This window comes from Glarea lozoyensis, assembly GCF_000409485.1.
Source record: "Glarea lozoyensis ATCC 20868 chromosome Unknown GLAREA3, whole genome shotgun sequence".
Taxonomy (NCBI): domain Eukaryota; kingdom Fungi; phylum Ascomycota; class Leotiomycetes; order Helotiales; family Helotiaceae; genus Glarea; species Glarea lozoyensis.
In genome coordinates this window covers 1,706,779-1,725,485 of record NW_007360998.1, presented here as the reverse complement: position 1 = coordinate 1,725,485, position 18,707 = coordinate 1,706,779, and the positions used below count along the sequence as shown (strand labels likewise).

Genomic DNA, 18,707 nt, shown 5'->3' with positions numbered 1-18,707 from the left:
GAAGCGAGCTTCGAGGGTCGTGGGGGAAAAGCGGATCACTTGTATGGATGCTGCGCGTCAGTCGCGTATCCCACATGTACAAGGAGTATTGTGACAACAAAAATCGCAGCAAGACTGATGCTAATACACAGACTTCGAAGATGCGATTATGTCCTCCCAAGAGGCGCGAATAAATAAAGGCATCAATGGCCTAGTTCAGAAATTGCTTGTGGCTATACCTGGCGAAGATCCCGATGCGACTCACGAGAGGAGAAATAACGCGGTGGAATTCGCAAGAGAATTACTTGAGAGGTACAGTCGGAGGCATCCTAACTTTTGTTTCCTTAACTGATGTTTTCAAGCAATGCGAGGGAGCCGGCGATTGTTGCAGATGTAAACCAGGCCTCGGACTTAATTAAAAAACGACTTATACAAACAAATCCAAGCCCTGAGAAAGCACTTCGCTTTACGAACTTATACAGCAGACTTCTTTCGATCCCAGCGATCAATCAGAAATGGGCCGTGTTATACTTCTTATACCAGCTTGGGGGTGACCAACCGAGGACGACCCCAGTCCTGACGAGTCCATTCAAAAGCCCGGTGAAGAACCCCCGAGAATCAAGAAATCCCGAATTTCGGGCGCCTAGGTCACCTGGATATGGATCTCAGGTAGATGGCCGCCCATTTGAAGAGGCTTTTGCTCCAGGTGGTCTCAAGAAGCTCCCAGCGCGAGAGGGTGGCCAGAGGGACAGAAAAGAGGAGGAGCAAACATTTGCCAAAACACCAGCTTCGCAGCGTGAAGACCTGGCTCTGAAAACTGCTTTGTTAGCTGAGAACTATGTTGAGATCAACCCACCCGAAACTGCGCTTTTACGAGATTTGCCATTTACGCTGCAAGGCTTATCTTCAACAAACCTACCGTTCTCTTCCAGTGCGACCTTGAAGTTACCACCAAGCTTACCTGTACCTATCATATCAATTCTCCATACCTTGGCAGAGCCGTCATTATTGTACAGGGGACTTTCGGAATTTGTGAAGACTGCGGACGGTGGACTTCTTGGACAAAGTTTGCGTGCTGCCATATCCGGTGAACTTCGTTCATACCTTGGCTTGGTAGCGACTCTAGAAGGACAGATCCGTAGAGCATTGTCTTCGCTAGATGAAAACCAACCCCGTGGCGGAATTGGAAAGGCTGGTGTGACTCTCAAACGATGCGTAGTCTGGACCCGTGAAGCGACGATGGGTCTCCGTTTGATGAGTTTGATTAGTGAAGAGTCGAAAAGCAAAAGAGGGGGCCAATTAATTTCCTTGATCCATGGGTTCTCCTCGTCACATGGTGACCCAATGGTTGGTGCATTCGCAGAACGCTTACTGACACATGTTACGCGCCCGTTCTACGACATGCTACGACAATGGATTTACGACGGAGAGTTGTCAGATCCTTACTATGAATTCTTTGTTTCTGAGCAGGATCCCAATGTGGTGAGTAATGAAGCGCAAGATGGTAGAAGTCGTGGAGCAGCTAGTAGTGTCTGGGAGGCCAAATACAAGCTAGATGAAGATATGGTTCCAAGCATCATTACGCAAGATTTTGCTCAAAAGGTGTTTCTTATTGGGAAGTCTTTAAACTTCATTCGATACGGATGTGGTGATTCTCAGTGGGTGGAAGATTATTCAAAGGGCGCCTCGAAAGAACTACGATACGGCGATACAGCTACATTGGAAACATGGATTGACGAAGCCTATAAGACGACCATGGCTCGGCTTATACATCTAATGTCCGAGAAATTTCACTTGTTCGACCACCTGAAAGCTCTTAAAAACTACATCCTTCTTGGTCAGGGAGACTTCATTGCTCTACTGATGGAGTCACTTTCCTCCAACCTCGATCGGCCAGCAGGAGCGCAGTATCGCCACACCCTTACCGCGCAGCTGGAACACGCCATCAGAGGCTCGAATGCACAATACGATTCCCCAGAAGTGCTTCGGAGACTTGACGCTAGAATGCTTCAGTTGTCCCACGGAGACATAGGTTGGGACTGCTTCACGTTGGAGTATAAAATCGATGCCCCCGTTGATGTGGTAGTGACAGAATGGGGCAACCGACAATATCTGAAAGTCTTCAACTTCTTGTGGCGTATCAAACGTGTAGAGTTCGCCATATCAACGACCTGGCGAAAATGCATGACGGGAGCTCGAGGTGTCCTCCAAGGGGAGGACGCAAACGTCGCACAGACCTGGAAGCTCACCAGAGGGGTATTGGCTGAGATGATCCACTTTATAGGTCAACTTCAGTATTATATCCTCTTCGAAGTCATCGAGTCCTCTTGGGATGAATTACAGACTGCCATTCACAAAGAAGGCTGCACACTTGACGATCTTATCAAAGCACACACCAAGTACCTCAACGCCATTACCCACAAAGGTCTCCTGGGCGCAAAGAAGAAGACAAGCAGTGGCGACGACGATAACACATTCATGGTCCAACTCGGCGAAATTCTTCGTCTAATGCTTAGTTATCGCGACGCAGTAGATGGTCTATACAGCTGGTCAGTATCGGACTTCACAGTCAGGCAAGGTATTTCAGTTCGTGCCGATCGTCATGACGATGACGACCTTTCTACCAACGCAACGTCCCGTCGTGGCGAGTCTAGTCTGCCGGAATCTATACTGGCAAGTGATGATTCTATAACTGATGAGTTTCCGGTTCTACAAGAACGACTTCAATCGTTAGGTGGTCACTTCAAGCAGCGAGTCTGTATCTTACTCGGTGACTTGGCATACCAGCAAGATGTGGATATGAGGTTTTTAGGTGTAGTCATGAATTTTAATGATGTTTACCAGCTCAGCAGACGAAAGGTTGCAAGGCCGGCGGGCAGAAGTGAGCAGAGTCGGACTTCGAAGGATCCGAGCAGACCTTGATTTCGGCATAGCAGTATTTGAGGCGTTGAGGGTTAAGGGCGTTAGCATTTAAGATACCGGGCTGGGCGAGTGATTTTAGATTATGAAATGATGACAGTGTAAGCAATCAAGCTGGTTTGTGGTTCCACGTTACGGCTGTTTCTTTCTTCTCTAAATATCCTTGATACTTGGTAAATACCACAGTTCGAATTTTCCGTAAATCTCCCCAGCTCTCCCCTGAGCCTCCAAAACTCCAAACACCATGCTAACAATTACACTGTGAAAAAGGCTCGCCTTTTCCGTCTTAGATGAACCTATCAAGCAAAATGCAGCCCCTCTTCGTTAAATGCACTCAGCAACCGCAGAAAATCATTCTCATCACACTTTCCAGCTCGCTTATCAGCCAAGTCCGTGACATCTTCCAACACTTTTCTGATCTTCTCTTTTATGAGCTCAGCAACCCTCGTCTTCTTCTTCTTCCCTACTGTCTTAGGAAAGTTGGTTTGTTTCGCATTCAGCTCCTTGAAAAATGCTGGAGTATCATCATCGGCTTCATGGTCAGAGAATCCTTGGAACTCTTCATCATCGTCTGCCGCTGGGGTGTCGATTTCCATTTCGTCGGCACCGTTCGTAAGATCAAGCGGAGTATCATCTAGTGGGATATTATTCATCGCGCACCAGACTCTGTAATTCCGCTCACACAACCCTAACACCTCTCTGCTTCCTAACCAAGACGCTCTCATCGTCCTCCCTCTCCGTACGAAGCATATTCTCAACATGCCGTCCCACTCATCCCAGCTCACACCAGGGCGCTCGCTACCCATTTTCGGTTCTATACGCACAACGCTCGATTCGACTTGTGGCGGGGGTTTAAAGTTGTTTTTTCCAACTTTCATGATGTGCGTTATCTTGGCCCAGAATTGCGCATTCACACTCAGACGACAGTATAAGGAATCTCCAGGACGAGCGGTTAAACGGAGGGCAAATTCACGTTGGAACATGAGTACGCTGACCCGAGGTGGATTAGGTAGAGACAAAAGCTTGAATACTAATGGGGATGAAATCTAGCTAAATGTTAGCTTCGTACAGACGCACTGGAGTAGGAAGAAGTACCTGATACGGAGTATTGCTAATACAAACATCAAACTGTGGTAGCGTCTCCATCTTGATCACATCCCCAAGCAATACCTCCAACCGCTTCTGTTCTGGCTTCCCCTGCACACGTTTGGTCACTTCCGCCGCCATTCGAGGATCTAATTCGACCGCAATAACTTTCTTCGCTTTTTCAAGTATTCTGACTGTCAAGTTTCCTGTTCCCGGTCCGACTTCAAGCACTGTGTCGGAGGGTTTGAGGAAAGCTTTTGCGACTATGGCTTCTGCCACTCCGGGGTTTTTGAGGATATGTTGACCGACATTGGTGTTGAACTTGAACACATTATTGGTAGCTTTTTCGGCTTTGGCGTACGGGGAAGAAGAAGCTGCGCTGTTGCGCTTTGGGTTCTTGAGTTTCCCCATTGCTGTGGTGGTTTGAAGCGGCAATTCTCGTTGTCGATACCAGGATGCGATTTCGAAGTGGGGAGGAACTTTTTTCTGGATTATTGCAATCTTATCGCCGAACCAAAGGCCACCTGCAGGCTGCAACCAATGTGACATTTTTACCGAGGTTCACCCGGCACGAAGCACCGTACGGCACAGACGAAGGCTTCTTCTCACCTCGCTCACTCACCTCCTCTGGCTGCACCATTGCATCGAGAAAGAGTAAGAATGCATTTTACTTTCACGAGGCATTCTCAAAACCAGAGTCTTTTGGCTAGGTATCCATCATGGACTTTACACTTCTGGATATCGCGTACGATTTAGGAATCTTTCTAATCCAATTGATCCTGGCGATCCACCCGGGACGTCCACCACTGGGTTCGAAGGATGGCATCCGTAAAAATTTCTGGAAATCTTTGAAATAGGTATGCGAACTCACTTCCGGATCTTGGTTAGACAGTACAGGAAATGTTGCTGTACCTCTACCTCGTTGGCATCGTTTCTTGGCAACGTACAATGACGGCTCTCTTGCCTTGGGTGGTCGTAACAGACGACTTGCACAAGGCCAGGAAACCACGATAATGTTCTACCAAATGTCTCTAACCGACGGCAACTTCGTCAACATCCAGCTCATTGTGGGCCAACATTGCAGATCTCTCGGTAGATTTCAGGAACAGATCTAATGACGGCTCTTGTCGACTTGGTTTTCTCAGCTTCATCGTACAACTCACCTGCATTTATCCAGGTTCCCCGCAGGATGGTTTTTCAGGGCACCAAAACGATCAAGATCAACATCACCTGCCACTTGGTACCCGCTGTTCAGCAAGAATACGAGTTTCAGGGAAGTACGACTAAATTCAGGAAACAAATCTTCTAGCAAGAAGAAATGATAAGTACGTTGGTACTGCATGACAGATCAGTCCCGTGTTTTCTCACCGTATTCCAATGTTTGTTTGTGCTTTCTATTACGAATTTCTTATTACAATGTGCGCATAGGCTCATATACTCAATCGAGTCGTCTCTTGTCAGAGCGAAGATAAAAAGAGCTTCTCCAGCCTTTGCTCTCGATCCCAACAGCCCAGCAAAGTACGCTACCTGCTCCTGCTTCGAAAAGTTTTAAAGTTCCGGCTATTGCTACAATAGACCCTTCCTTTGCTCTCCAGGCGTCGTTGGACGACTGCTCATCATCATTCGCAGAATTGATCGAGAACCCCGCGGCCCACGACAACTTTTGGAATCAAGAAGAGGACGAAGATCACGGTGTCCGCTAAAAGAAAGGATTTTGGGTTCCATTTTCATCGACCTAGCGCTCTGCATCTACTCAGGAGAAAAATATACTTTCAATTCGGGACGCTCTTCTTCCATCAAGCAAAATGGGTTTGAAGTCCGTGGCTCTTCTAAGCTTGGCCTGCGACGTGCTTGCTATCGCTGTACCAAGAGAAGCCGTTCCATGTACTTTTTCTCTGACGGCAGTTGGCATGGAGAATGGCAGTATCAGGCAAGACACAATCGGTCAACCCCGAATCGGTGGCATGTATCCTAAGAACACCTACATTATCGAAAATGGTTCGCTCAAGGACTCACGCGGGCACACATGCATTATTGCTGAAGGATCATCACAACTCCAGTGCACTGCAGGACTTCCAAATAATACGCCTTTCTCTTTGTCCGACAACAACTATGTCGAACATGACCGCAACTCAAATTGGCTGGCATGCCCAGCAGACGGCCCCAGCAATGATGGCAGCAGCATTATTTTTAGTGATGCAAAGCAAGATAAAACTGGGTGTTATGCCGTGGAAATACTCGCTGGAGGCTTCGCATGCGCTGCACTTGGCCGTCCTTCCAGTCCTGGAGTATCTTCTACGTCTTCGGTGGACTCACCGGGATCGACAACCACAATCCAGGGCCAAATAACGACCCACACTACCGTCACAGTCACAACAGCACCATACCCGACCGTCGAGACAGTGGTGCGGGCTGAAGCATCATGCCCTAATGATATTCGTTCTGGCATATTTCAGTATCCACATCTTATCGTCCCAACGTCCCCTCAGAGTCCTGATCACGCCTTTGGAAATAGTTATAAGGCTTATATCTCCCCCACCAACACCACTTTATTCAATTTTGATATTCCAGACCAAGCTCCGTATCTTGGTACGTGTGGTTTGGTCTTCCAATTCCCATACCGGTCTCAGCTCGCTTGGCACAATGAGCCAACCTTTTACTTCTCTGGGCTTGAGCAGGAGGTTGGTTCAAATGGCGGTCTAAACTTTGCTCTTCTCTCGGGAGTTGCGGATTCCAGCACTACTTACAATGATATCGCCCCAGTTGATACAAATTACGGCAAGACAAAGATTGTACCTGGCAACAATTACACGATTGCAACTTTTCCTTGCAGAGCTGGAACTTTCACCTATGAAGTTTCAAGCGTTGGTGGGGTTGAATTTAATTTCTACCAAGACTCGCGACCGTATGCCGTGGGGTTGTATATTGTTCCGTGCTCGTGAACTGCTTGTTGAGAGGGTAGTGTGGAATTCCTGTATTAAACACAAGGTGGAGTTATGATTGACTGCGCAGTTGTCAATTAGAATAAGTCAAATAAGATGGAAGTTCAAAGAAATAACAATCTGATTTTTGCTTCATTTTGGAAGGTTAGAAAATACACCACAACCACCTCGCACCACCAGCTCAAGGTGGGGTGACGTCTTTCTGCAAGTGGCTGAACCGTTGACATGCAGGAACGGCCCCCACATCTGTATCTTCTAGCCAATGAACGATGACTTCGGCGGACGAATAAATCCACCGGTAATGATTATCAATCGGACGGAGGAGCTAAAACGGCATTTAGTTAGTTGTCTTATTGTCAAATAGCAACATCATCCCACTCCGTCAGACACATATTCTGACATCTAAACATGTATTCCAGACTTTGTATCAATTGCTAAAATCCACGAATTTCCTCTTTACATTGCAAAAACCTTTGGCATCCGAAGTGGGTAGCTTAGTAGGAAACTTGGCAAAAGTGGTGACATAGAGTCACGACATCACCAACTAAATATGGTTACACGCGACGCTACACCCGCGGCTGGTGAGGAAAGCCCGCTGCTGAGGGACGATGATAGAAGCTCGGGCACTTTAAGAGACTCCCAAGATGAAGATGAGGAATTGGCAGATCCGGATAAAGCGAATCAGTATGTTGGAACGGGGAGGGGAGTGCTGATTTGTCTGAGTGTTTGGGGATTGATCTTTTTGCAAGGTATTATCATTCTTATTTAACATGATTTAATTCTTGGAATATGCTGATATTGAATTGTAGCTTCAAATATGTCGGGGATAACGACTACACAATCAAAGATTGCCGAAGACCTTGATGCTTTTGCGAGTGCATCGTGGTTTACTTCCGCTTATCTAGTAAATTACTTGACTCTATCTTAATATTTTATGTTCAATGAATTAACCGAATTGTAGATAGCAATGTCCTCTATGTCTCCCTTGACAGCTCGCCTCGCTCAAATCTTCTCTCCGAGAAACTGTATTTTCATTGCGTCTCTCCTCTTCTCGCTTGGAGGAATAGTCACTTCTCAAGCTCCTAATCTTAGAGTCTTCTTGCTCGGAAGGGCAATCAGTGGTATGGCAGGTGCTGGCATCATGACCATTTCATTTATCTTAGTCTTGGAGTTGAGTGGCAAAAAGAGGAGAGGTTTGTTTATTGGGTTGGTAAATACAGGATTTACCACTGGTGTCAGTCTTGGAGCTGTTATTGCAGGTGGGCTTTTGGATGTTACTGGCTGGGTGAGTTGACTGAAACCTCGTGTGAAGTGGTGCGTGAGCTGATGTGTTGTTAGAGGTTTCTGTTTTGGATTCAGAGTCCCCTGGCTGTCATCGCGGGGGTAGGAATCTTCTTCAGCATACCAAAAACTTTCACTTCAGGACAGAAGGATATTGGCGATTTATCTGTCTCTCAAAAGTTGGCGAAGATCGACTATCTAGGTGCTGCTCTTCTAGTAAGCATTCTTAGACTCATCGTGTACACATGCTAATCAAAATAGTCGAGCACGATTTGCCTTTTCCTTTACGGCATGTCCTTCGCTAAAATACTATATATTCCAATCGTCGTTTCTGTCGCTCTCCTTGCTCTCTTTGTGGCTGTTGAGCTACGATTCGCCAAGGATCCTATCATTCCCATCTCCGTGCTCAAATCTAGAGGCGCACTTTTTTCCTGCATTGCTCAGCTCGGGATCATGGCTGCTAGATGGATGGTCTTGTTTTACACGCCAGCTTACGCGATTGCGGTGTTAGAATGGTCTCCAGCTTCAGCAGGCACGATTCTTATCCCAACAAATCTGGGATTCGCAGTTGGCGGTGTTCTTGTAGGATGGTTGCACATCAAGCGCGGAGGTTCATTCTGGCTGTAAGATTTATCCCCACCATCTTCATCCTTTTTCTCACTGACAATACCAGTCCTTGTGTACTGTCATACATTTGTTTCGCTGCCACTCTGCTTCTGCTAGCTTCAATCTCTGTTCCAACAACGGCACCAGCTCTCTACTTCCTCACGGTCTTCCTTAATGGCCTATCCACTGGCGCAGCATTGAATTACACTTTGGCTCATCTTCTTCATTTGACTCCGCCATCAACGCACTTTATCTCTACATCGTTACTCACCACTTTTCGCGGGTTTGCTGGATCTTTTGGCTCTGCAATTGGCGGCGGTCTTTTCGTTCGAGTTCTAAAGAGCGGGCTCGAAGAAGGTTTCGAGAAAAATGGAGGCCTAGCTGGTAGACAGAATTTAGTTAGAAGACTTTTGGGTAGCCCGGCTCTCGTCAGGACATTAGAAGGCGTCGAGAAGACTGTGGCAATTTTTGGGTACACAGGTGCGTTTCGAGCACTGTTTTTGTCCGGAGTAGGGTTAGCTCTTGTGATGGTGCTTGTACAAGCTGGGACAGGTTGGGCTGAGCCTGAAGAACTTCTCAAGGAGCAGACACCTAGAGAAGATGGTGGTCTCTTAGGAGTTGTTGAAGATGAGGAATGGGAGGAAGGTATGGAGAGGGGAGCTTGAAGACAATAGGCATTACGTGACCGCTGATGATTGATGGTAAGGCTAACCTTGTATAATTTTTTAGACGATAGAATTGTATTCCTTTATTAGTCCTTTTGCGAGTGTTTTGTTTTAACAAATCGAGCTGGCAGTAACTCGCGACTCGGTCAAGTATTTCAGAGTAGACTTCGCAAATATTTATTGCATGTTCAATTAGCCATCAGTCAAGTTATTCTGGATTGGAACAAGAGATCTTATATTAAACATACCCAAGAGTGAGTTTTCCTTTTCACGACAGTCATTCGAATCGCTGAAGGTCGAAGTGGATTCAGCCCTTTGAACTCGCTACCCCACCTTGCTGTACCCCACAGGGCCTCGTATTTTCTTAGATCAACTACATCTCAACTATACATAACCTCACCCAAAGACAAATAACCTGAGAAATGGTCGCCACACTCCCAGATTCTGTAGATGCAAAGAACAAGTTTGAGGATTTGTCAGGAGTGGATATCACTAAATATGAAAATCCATACGATGCTCTGATCGAAGCTTGTAAGAATGATCCGGTGAGTCAAACACTTTAGAAACATCTTCATCCTAATCATCAATCTTCACACAGCCAGACAATTGACTCAATTCATTGTGCTCATAATAACATACATCCAGGCTCAAATCCAAGCACGCTATGAAACCCACCGTGTAACCCGTAATGCACAACAGAAAGCCAAGATCATAGCTCCTGATTTCGAGGACTTGCTTATAGACCCTATCTTGAAGAAGCTTGAGGATCCAAGCATTGAACCAGGGTTTATGGACCCGAGGAATTGCCTGGTGTTCTGGGCAAGACCGCCAGGTCATATCAGGGATCTTGTGGGGAGGGCGCAGCAGGAACTTAGGAAGGTCGCGCCACGTGAGTGTTGCATCTTTTGGGAGTTAATTCTTCTTGAGGTTCATGAAATGAATTCTAGATGATGCTCGATCATAGAACGACTCACAAGACAACATGTTGCTGCAGAATGCTTGAACCCGTTGCACTAACAAGTCCCCAGACCTCTGGCTAATGCCCCTCCAAAACCTCCACCTCACAGCCCTCGAACTCTGCCATTCTCTCACGTTCCCCGAGACGGAAGCCATAGTCTCCTCTCTCGGCTCACCCGCCTACACAGAAATGACAGACTACACACTGACCCATCGTGCCCGTCTCATCAAACCAACACTCTCCTACGACACCGCAGCAATTGCACTCTCCTTCCTCCCTGCCGCCGGGAAGGAAGAAGATAACTTCACATATCATCATCTCCGTCGCGATCTCTTCAGTATAGCGAAGAGAGCAGGTGTGCAAGTAGATAGCCGATACGTGGTTCCGAGTTCGCACATCACTATTGGGCGGTTCTTGGGACAGGGTGATCATGATTCAATTGAGAAGCGAAAGGCTTGGATGGAGAAGATAGAGGAGGTTAATGTGTGGTTGGAAAAGGAGTTTTGGCCGAGTAATGGGGAAGATGAGGAGGGATTCGAGTGGGTTGTGGGTATGGAGAAGGGGCTGGATTTTAGACAGGGGACACTTTGGTATGGTGGTGGAGAGACTATTAGGTTAGGAAAGGGGTTTTGAGGACTTGGTAAAGCGTAAACAATTAAGTATTCTCATAGATTACGTTTGGATTTCTTTTACCGCTAAAACTGCTACTTTCTTCAGCTTTATATTCGGCTTCTTCTACCGACATGGTTGTTCGGTCAAACTACTGACTGTTTGAGACCGAACTTGGTGTTCTAAAACTAAATATAAATGCAAGGGGGTTATATCAGAAGACAATGCATAAATGTCTTATTGCCGGCACATATCTGGGCGGTTTGGCTCTGTTAGCACGTCTACTTTGACTTTGCCAAAACAATACATTGAAAGTGTCAAATGTGCTTTGATAAGCGTGGGTACTATAAGTTTCGATGCGGTTGTGAACTCAGAATCATATCTCGAGGCCAATTCTAGTAATTTCATAAGGGTAAAAGATCTCATGTAATTGCAATGATGACAGCAGTAATCGTTTACCCATTCCTAACCATTATACCAAGCTGTATCAGCTATCCAAACTCCTTCCCGAACCATATTCCGAATCCATTTACATCCAACCTTAAAATGTACATTCCCTAACCTTCCCCACCCCCCGACTAATCCCATACTCCACCCATTTAGCCACACCCCTCCTTCCAGGAGCAATAACAGACCCAGGATTTATAACATGACACCCCTCATAAGTGACACAGAAGGCTGGCGCATCTGGGTCCGCTAGTACCATCGCGGTAGGTAGCGGGTAGATCTGAAGCGCAGATGTGTAGTCCCAAAGGACTGGACGATGAGTAAGAGGGAATGGCGTTAGTGTTCCTTGATCTAGTAGAGTTTTGACCAATTTGCGAGATGTGAGAAGATCCGGATCCGTCAACGGCGTGATAACTTCTGGAGGAGTGTTGTCGGGGGGCGGTGAAGATGCTGAATCGACTTCCGGTTCTGGTGGTGGTGAGGCCGTAGGTGGTGGGATGTTTCCCATTTCTACGTCTTCTTCTGTTGTTTCTGGCTGTGAAGAGGAGAATTTGATGGCGGTTCGGCGGAGCCTGCTTGTCATGTTGTCTCTGAAAAGGATTATCTCGTGAGTAGGTCCAAAGAGTGACAAGCGCGACGGATTCGTCGTCCAGATTGCCTCTCCATCACCTTTCACCCCTTTCTCCTTTTCTGCTTCCGCATTTGCCGTTGTGAAGGCACGTTTTATCCTTGACGTGAACATCTCTGGTACTGCTTTCCTCGGTAAGGCGGTAGCGGCGCCAGCCGAGAATGAAGATGCCCAACCGTCATTGTCTCCAGGCACAAAGATGAAGGTGGAAGACTGGAGGAGTGTAGGATACTCGCTTAATGTTGAAGCAAGTCCGTCAAAGTATTCCTTATACTCGATACTTCCGCCACTCCCACCACGTGCCATAATAGCATGCTGGACGAAATTGCCGGTCAGTATAAACGTCATAGGTGTATCCTCTTCTGATTCTGCAGCATAGAGACCGAATAGCTTCTTCAGAGCTTGCAAAGTTCGTGGCTGATCAAGATTGACTTCTCCAATGATCACCAGTCGACCTCGTCCTCCACCATCGAGCGAGTCGATTGGGGCCCTTATTAGTCGTTGCTCGATCTTTCGCATTTTCGATCCAACAGCACGCTCACTCCCTACCCCCAAGAAATCGACCCAGCCAAACCCTCCACCAGCTGCGATATCTCCGTCACCACCCTTTCCTGTCAGGCCTAAAGTAGTTTGCCTCCGCTCGCAAGGTGGCCCTCCAATGAAGAACCCAATGAACTTGCCGCCAATAGTGCCTCCAATGCCTCCGCTTCCTCCAAGGCCACCTGCGTTATTATCATCTTCCTCATAGGTTCCATCTACCAATACGATCATACCAGGTGCGAACCATGCCCCGTCTTCAGGGATGGGTTTGGCATGAGTTAAATCTAAAGCAATACTTCCTGTTAAATCGTTGATTGCTAGATTTCCGGTTGGAGATATTGTGAGGAGGCCAAGCAGCATATGGGTTGTCCCATTACGACCAAGTAAATTAGCGATAGGGGTCAGTTTGTATGCTTGCTGTGGTGTTTCCAGGCTTGACGAAGAGCGTTTTTGTGACGTTTTGGTTGTTTCAAACGTTGGCGCCTGAAAAGACTCATTCCGTAAGAGACGTTGTTGGATGAGGTTATATCGATTCCGAAAAAGCTGTGTCTTATGTGAAGGCTGAGGAAGCAGCGAAGGTTTCGATGGATCTCTACCGGAAATGTAAGCAGAACTCTTTAAGGCTGTCACGTCCTTCATACCGATCAAAATGCTTCTTGCCAACATTATACAATAACCGGGGTTGCTCAAATGCATCTATAACTTTGAGCCATTTTCTGGGATCTTTCAAATCATCTTCGTCCTCCCCGTCTTCAACTTCGAGATGGCTCAACCCTAAGCTTGACTGGCTATCTTCTCTCCCCAGGGATATCGGACGTAGTCCCAATCTCGTGTGTGACACCTCTCCACCCTGTGAGGATCCGAGAACCAGACTATTCTGCCGACTCAATTCCCTAGAAGAAACTATTCTGCCACCTACCATACTACCCTCCAGATTCTTTAGGATATCCTTTAATTCGCTTCGGTCTCCATCGACGATGACTCCTCCATTCCGACTCTTCCAACTTTTTGCAACCTCCTCTAGCACCTTCTCGGCCAGTCCCTCTTCCCGCCATCCTGTCCCACAATGCCTTCCTATAAACGTTGCGATTATCTGGAGGGCGGAGGAGGTGATCGTTAAACTGTGCTTCTTCGTGAAGGTCCGAAATGCAAGAGGCCTCAGTGTCGCAGGTGGGAGCAGAACTGGCAAAATGCTAGCCTTTGGCGCAATCGCAGCCGGATTGAACGGTCTGATGGGATGCACTGGAGTTGCGAAAGCTGGAGATGAGGATGGAATTGGGTTGTTTGAAGCTGGAGTTTCTGGTAATTTGAAAATAGCAGCCGCGCGAGGCTTTCCATTTGGCTGTGCTTTGCTCATGATTTCGTTTCTCATAAAGTCGTTATTCGTGTTTTGTTGACGTCCAAATATTTCAGATCCGACTCGGCTGGAAGACGCGTCTTTTCGCGTTCTGGCGTAGAGTGCATCTACCACCCCTGCCAACCAAGCTTGGAGAGCTCCAAGTCTGTCGCAAACACGCTCGCTCTCCTCACGCTTCTCAAACAAATGCCCATCGTATGATTTCATAGCTGAATACTCAATTCCATCGCATATAATCCATATCCCCATCAGATTCTTCCTACAAACTATTTCCTTTCCCACCATCAACAATGGCGGAACCTATTGAACCACCCGTTACTTTCTCTGAGGTTGCGACTCCAGACGAATCATCCACCGCCACAGAAGTCTTCAATTCCGTCAAAGTATCGCTCGCCGACTTGTGCGCGAAAGGGACAGCTCAATATGCGCACAAGAATTACGATGAAGCTTCAGACCTCTTTGCGCGAGCTTCGGAGTTACAGGCTGAGCTGAATGGAGACATGTCACCCGACAATGCTGAGATTCTGTTTCTATACGGTCGCTCCCTATTCAAAGTTGGGCAAAGCAAAAGCGACGTTCTAGGTGGTAAAGCGTCGGGGGAGAAGAAGAAAAGCAGTGGAAGCGCGAAACCAAAGAAGACGGAGGAGTCAGAGCGCCAGAAGATCACCGAAGCAGGCGTAGGAATTGTAGCGGAGCAAAATGGTGGTGCGAAAACCGAGGATGTCGATGCTAAGAAGCCACTGTTCCAGTTTACAGGCGACGAAAACTTCGAGGATTCTGATGATGATGATGCAGAAGTGAGACATTCACACGATGGGCATTTCATACCGACTAATACTCTTGTAGGAAGCGGGTGACGATGAGGAAGAGGAAGAGGATGATCTTGCCGCGGCATTCGAGGTCCTAGACCTTGCTCGCGTGCTTTTCGAAAAGCGATTAGAAGCGCCAGAAGATGGTGAAGGAAAAGGGAAAGAGACTGGAGATCCGCCAATGACACGGCATCTTAAGGAAAGAATTGCAGATACTCATGATCTACTAGCGGAGATCTCTCTGGAGAATGAGAGGTAATGTGTCCCAAGCAATTTCATTCTTCGACGTGTCTAACTATATCATGCAGATTCCCAGCGGCAGTATCTGATTCTCGAGCCTCCCTTCTTTACAAGCAGCAACTTTATCCTGAAGAATCAGAAATTATAGCTGAAGCACATTTTAAGCTCTCGCTTGCCTTAGAATTTGCATCAACGACAAATGAAAAAAAAGAAGGTGACGAGGAACAAAATTCGACCGAGGATGAAGTCGCAGCTGGTCAAGCACTTCGAGATGAGGCAGTCAAAGAATTGCAAGCCGCTATCAACAGTACAAATCTCAAACTACAGGCAAAGGAAGTTGAATTGGCAACTTGTCATTCACCAGATGACAATGAAATCACGAGAGCTCAAATTGTGGATGTCAAGGAAATCGTTGCTGATATGGAGAACCGAGTATGTTGTAACCCCACCTCAAAGAGTTTCATTAACATTCTTTCTTAGCTCGCCGAATTGAAGGGAGGTCCGGTTGATGTAGATGGTCTCAAATCCGCTCTTGGAATGTCAGGTGGTAACTCAATGGGTGGAATTCTGGGAGCGACAATCGGAGAATCTCCATCGGAAGCAGCAGCTCGAATTGAAGAAGCAAAGAAGGGTGCTAATGATCTCTCGAGCCTTGTAAGAAAGAAGGACAAGAAGGATACAGTTGAGGATGACGCGACTGAGGTGATGAATACGAACGGAAAGAGAAAGGCCGAAGATGAACCTGAAGAGGACTCCGAGTCATCCAAAAAGGCCAAGGTTGAGGATGCTGCTGAATAGACCAAATTAATGGCTTCAAAATTGTAGCCTACCGGCAACTTATGGGAAGGGTTTCTGCTAAAAGTACATTTCTTGGCGTTATGATTACTGGATACCATGGGAGCATTAATGGTTTTATGGTTGAATTAGCTTGGCTCTAGCTTGGCTGAGCTTCGTACGATACTCATGGGAATAATGCAAACTTCACACAGTAAATCATTGAGGCGCATAGTGTGTATGGATTTGACCATCTTCCGAAAGCTTGATATCATCCCATTCTGTCGGCAAAAACAGCGTTTGATTATCTCACTGATGACTAGTACGATTCCGTTCTAGGTACCCATGCGGCATCGAGCGTTTACATGTAAGCTGCGGGACCGAATCCCACGGAAGCGCAAGCCAAAGGCTTTTTTATCCTCCTTTTCTTCAGTCGCTTGGAGGAGCGCGGTGTAGTGTTTTTGCCGCTTGCAAGATTGGCTCAAGGAGCTCGATCATGCTTGGTGTTCGTGCTTGAGCACTGAATGCGGTACGGTAGCGAGCGTCGTAGCTCTGGGAGTACCTAGTCGAGATGTGTTGAGGGGCAGCTTAGTTAGGCCAAGCCCATGCGTGGTTTAACCCTTCTCAGGTACCAATAGAAGTGTTCGAAGGAGTTTTATCTGAACCGCCTCTCAGGTGAGAAGCTGAGCCCTTAAACAGGGACTGCCAAATGAAAGCTTCGCTAAGCAGAAGCTCGATGTCCTTTTCAGTCCAATCTCGGGTTGGGAGGGCTTGTAAGAACATCATTACTTCTTGAAAATCCATTTTCCGTAGCTTGTCCGACCATTTTACAAGGAAGGCAACACAAACATATAGGTGGAATTCAGAAAAGCCTTGCTCCTCGGCCTGTTTGCGTTGTTAGTACTGAGCAAACAATGTACAAAGCAAAGAACTAACCATGTAGGTGTCCCACATTCTGATGGTGTTTTGAACACTTATTTCTCGCATGAGCAGGCAATTCATCCAGCGGAAGCTGAACTGTATGAACTCAACACCTTCCTGCTCAAGATGCTTCGCCAGAGCTTGGTCAATACGTGCCGTAAGATCATGGAGAGCTGCGACCTGCCGTTGTATTCCTGGCTGAGCAAATATATAGTTATCCTGGATGCCATCCAAAAGCTTGGTTAGACACCAAAACGAATCTGCTTCAACGGCATCAAGAACTGCTTTGGGTAGCTGGCCTGGATCCATTCCACTTTCCACATCTGAATCTGTTATGTAACTCGCGAGGAAGACTTGCCAAAATGGCGTTACCAGGTCATTAATCCCCTGGACATAGCCGCTTGCGGGATGCCGCACTGCCCATACATATAATATTCGTTCTAAAGACCGCTGCGTCGCTTCATATCCATATAACTCTAAGTGAGGATTTGTTCGAGGGACGTCAATGCTAATTTGATGCCAAACTGCTTCATCTAGGCCTCTGATTTTACCTGCAGGGGTGGAATTGCCCCCTCTCTCGAAAGCTTGTCGGACACCGTCCAGATACTCTTTTCTTTTTCTTTCAAGTGTGCTAACTCGTCTCTCACTGCTTGTGGGCAGATAGCCTAGGAGCAATTGCCATGTCATAGCTCGAACTTCTTCGGGCACACCAGACCACGCAGCAGAACGTAGATCCGTTAATGATATTGACGTGGCTTGCAAGATTCGCTTGAACTTGTTGATTCGGGAGATCCGCGCGCCATGTACATCAATTTCCTTAGACGTGGCGCCTAGTGGTATCGGAGGATGGTTGATGAGATGTAAAGAATTTGCAGGGTCTCTCAATATCTCTTTGTATTGAGGCCTCAAGATCTTCCCTTCGCTTTTCTTGGCCACAGGATAACTTGGCGCAGGTCTCTCTATTGCAATATCTGCACTGTTCGACATACGCCTGGGACCAAATCCTCCAAATCCTCCCTGTAAAGCTGAGCCAAATGGTGTGGTGCCACTTCCAGCCTCCAAGCTACCACCCATCGACTTCTTCTTTGTTTTACGTTTCATACTTGACATACTTGGTAACCCAAAATCGTCGCCGTCATCATTATAATAATCATCCTCATCCTCGTCGTCATCCGCTGCCATTTTCCAATCATTATTCGTGTGGGATAAAAAGTCTGTATATGTTCGCCGCGGCGGAGAGGATAGACCAGAAGCTCCTCTGTTGAGCGGCGGAGTATCGCTGCGGGTTTTCTGGGATGTAGATGTAGGTGGTGTCCGTGGCCGGGTAGAATTCGAAGATAGGTTCCTCGAAAGTACGTTAGCACCGTCAAGTAAAAGTGTGTAAGAACATACAAATTGTCAATCTTTAAGATATCGGTGTGCGAGTATGAAGCGCCCACTACGATTCCAGCTTGTGGTTGTATTTTCTTTGGGGAGGCATCCCGATGGCCAGAACTTCGTCCTCTCCAAAACGGGGATGCGGATCTGAAGTATATTGTCAGTCCAAAGCTTTCCAATCGTCTACTCTAAGCCATGCTGCTAGCTTCCTGCCTGTTATACAACGTACTCAGATCTCTCTATAGAAAGTCAGCACCATGGCGTTTAATACATAGCGACAAGGAAGCTGGCCGGAGTCTTGGGAGGGGTATCGACTGACCAACTTGGACCATCTCCTATGGAAGAGATAAATGTCAGCTGTGTCGCTGTCCAGAATAAGAAACATCTAGCGTACCTGTTGTGCCGGTTTTTTGCTACCATTCGATGAAGAAAACATGCTGGCAACCTCAGTTCCAGACTTGTTTCCTCATCCAAAGCTCTCTTTCAGTTGTGTTGCTAACTGCGGTCCCATGCTCACGTGTTTTGCAGGTGGAAGTCGCTATTATGTAAGCGTGGGCGCGACTGAAGAG

The 18,707-nt window shown here is 47.0% G+C and overlaps 8 protein-coding genes across 8 annotated transcripts; 5 read left to right on the top strand and 3 right to left on the bottom strand.

Moving 5' to 3' along the window:
* Nucleotides 1–148: 148 nt before the first annotated feature.
* On the top strand, nucleotides 149–2,901 carry GLAREA_00549 (uncharacterized protein; the record flags this gene model as incomplete). Its single annotated transcript, XM_008085307.1, has 2 exons — nucleotides 149–291; nucleotides 342–2,901. 2 exons carry the CDS (start codon nucleotides 149–151, stop codon nucleotides 2,899–2,901), a joined length of 2,703 nt encoding a protein of 900 aa, XP_008083498.1.
* Nucleotides 2,902–3,197: 296 nt separating this feature from the next.
* On the bottom strand, nucleotides 3,198–4,533 carry GLAREA_00548 (S-adenosyl-L-methionine-dependent methyltransferase; the record flags this gene model as incomplete). The annotated part of the gene is made up of 2 exons (XM_008085306.1): nucleotides 3,198–3,944; nucleotides 3,994–4,533. The coding sequence occupies 2 exons, from the start codon at nucleotides 4,531–4,533 to the stop codon at nucleotides 3,198–3,200; spliced, it is 1,287 nt and encodes a 428-aa protein (XP_008083497.1).
* Nucleotides 4,534–5,789: 1,256 nt separating this feature from the next.
* Nucleotides 5,790–6,926, top strand: GLAREA_00547 (uncharacterized protein; the record flags this gene model as incomplete). Its single annotated transcript, XM_008085305.1, has 1 exon — nucleotides 5,790–6,926. One exon carries the CDS (start codon nucleotides 5,790–5,792, stop codon nucleotides 6,924–6,926), a length of 1,137 nt encoding a protein of 378 aa, XP_008083496.1.
* Nucleotides 6,927–7,476: 550 nt separating this feature from the next.
* Nucleotides 7,477–9,478, top strand: GLAREA_00546 (MFS general substrate transporter; the record flags this gene model as incomplete). The annotated part of the gene is made up of 6 exons (XM_008085304.1): nucleotides 7,477–7,675; nucleotides 7,736–7,830; nucleotides 7,888–8,211; nucleotides 8,265–8,423; nucleotides 8,469–8,830; nucleotides 8,881–9,478. 6 exons carry the CDS (start codon nucleotides 7,477–7,479, stop codon nucleotides 9,476–9,478), a joined length of 1,737 nt encoding a protein of 578 aa, XP_008083495.1.
* A 422-nt stretch (nucleotides 9,479–9,900) lies between these two features.
* GLAREA_00545 (LigT-like protein) lies at nucleotides 9,901–11,069 on the top strand (the record flags this gene model as incomplete). Its single annotated transcript, XM_008085303.1, has 3 exons — nucleotides 9,901–10,009; nucleotides 10,077–10,367; nucleotides 10,507–11,069. 3 exons carry the CDS (start codon nucleotides 9,901–9,903, stop codon nucleotides 11,067–11,069), a joined length of 963 nt encoding a protein of 320 aa, XP_008083494.1.
* A 517-nt stretch (nucleotides 11,070–11,586) lies between these two features.
* Nucleotides 11,587–14,224, bottom strand: GLAREA_00544 (uncharacterized protein; the record flags this gene model as incomplete). Its single annotated transcript, XM_008085302.1, has 2 exons — nucleotides 11,587–13,252; nucleotides 13,302–14,224. 2 exons carry the CDS (start codon nucleotides 14,222–14,224, stop codon nucleotides 11,587–11,589), a joined length of 2,589 nt encoding a protein of 862 aa, XP_008083493.1.
* Nucleotides 14,225–14,307: 83 nt separating this feature from the next.
* On the top strand, nucleotides 14,308–15,864 carry GLAREA_00543 (uncharacterized protein; the record flags this gene model as incomplete). Its single annotated transcript, XM_008085301.1, has 4 exons — nucleotides 14,308–14,814; nucleotides 14,864–15,081; nucleotides 15,135–15,498; nucleotides 15,547–15,864. The coding sequence occupies 4 exons, from the start codon at nucleotides 14,308–14,310 to the stop codon at nucleotides 15,862–15,864; spliced, it is 1,407 nt and encodes a 468-aa protein (XP_008083492.1).
* Nucleotides 15,865–16,464: 600 nt separating this feature from the next.
* On the bottom strand, nucleotides 16,465–18,574 carry GLAREA_00542 (Ypt/Rab-GAP of gyp1p; the record flags this gene model as incomplete). The annotated part of the gene is made up of 6 exons (XM_008085300.1): nucleotides 16,465–16,725; nucleotides 16,777–18,106; nucleotides 18,154–18,285; nucleotides 18,368–18,377; nucleotides 18,458–18,473; nucleotides 18,533–18,574. The coding sequence occupies 6 exons, from the start codon at nucleotides 18,572–18,574 to the stop codon at nucleotides 16,465–16,467; spliced, it is 1,791 nt and encodes a 596-aa protein (XP_008083491.1).
* Between the last annotated feature and the right edge of the window lie 133 nt (nucleotides 18,575–18,707).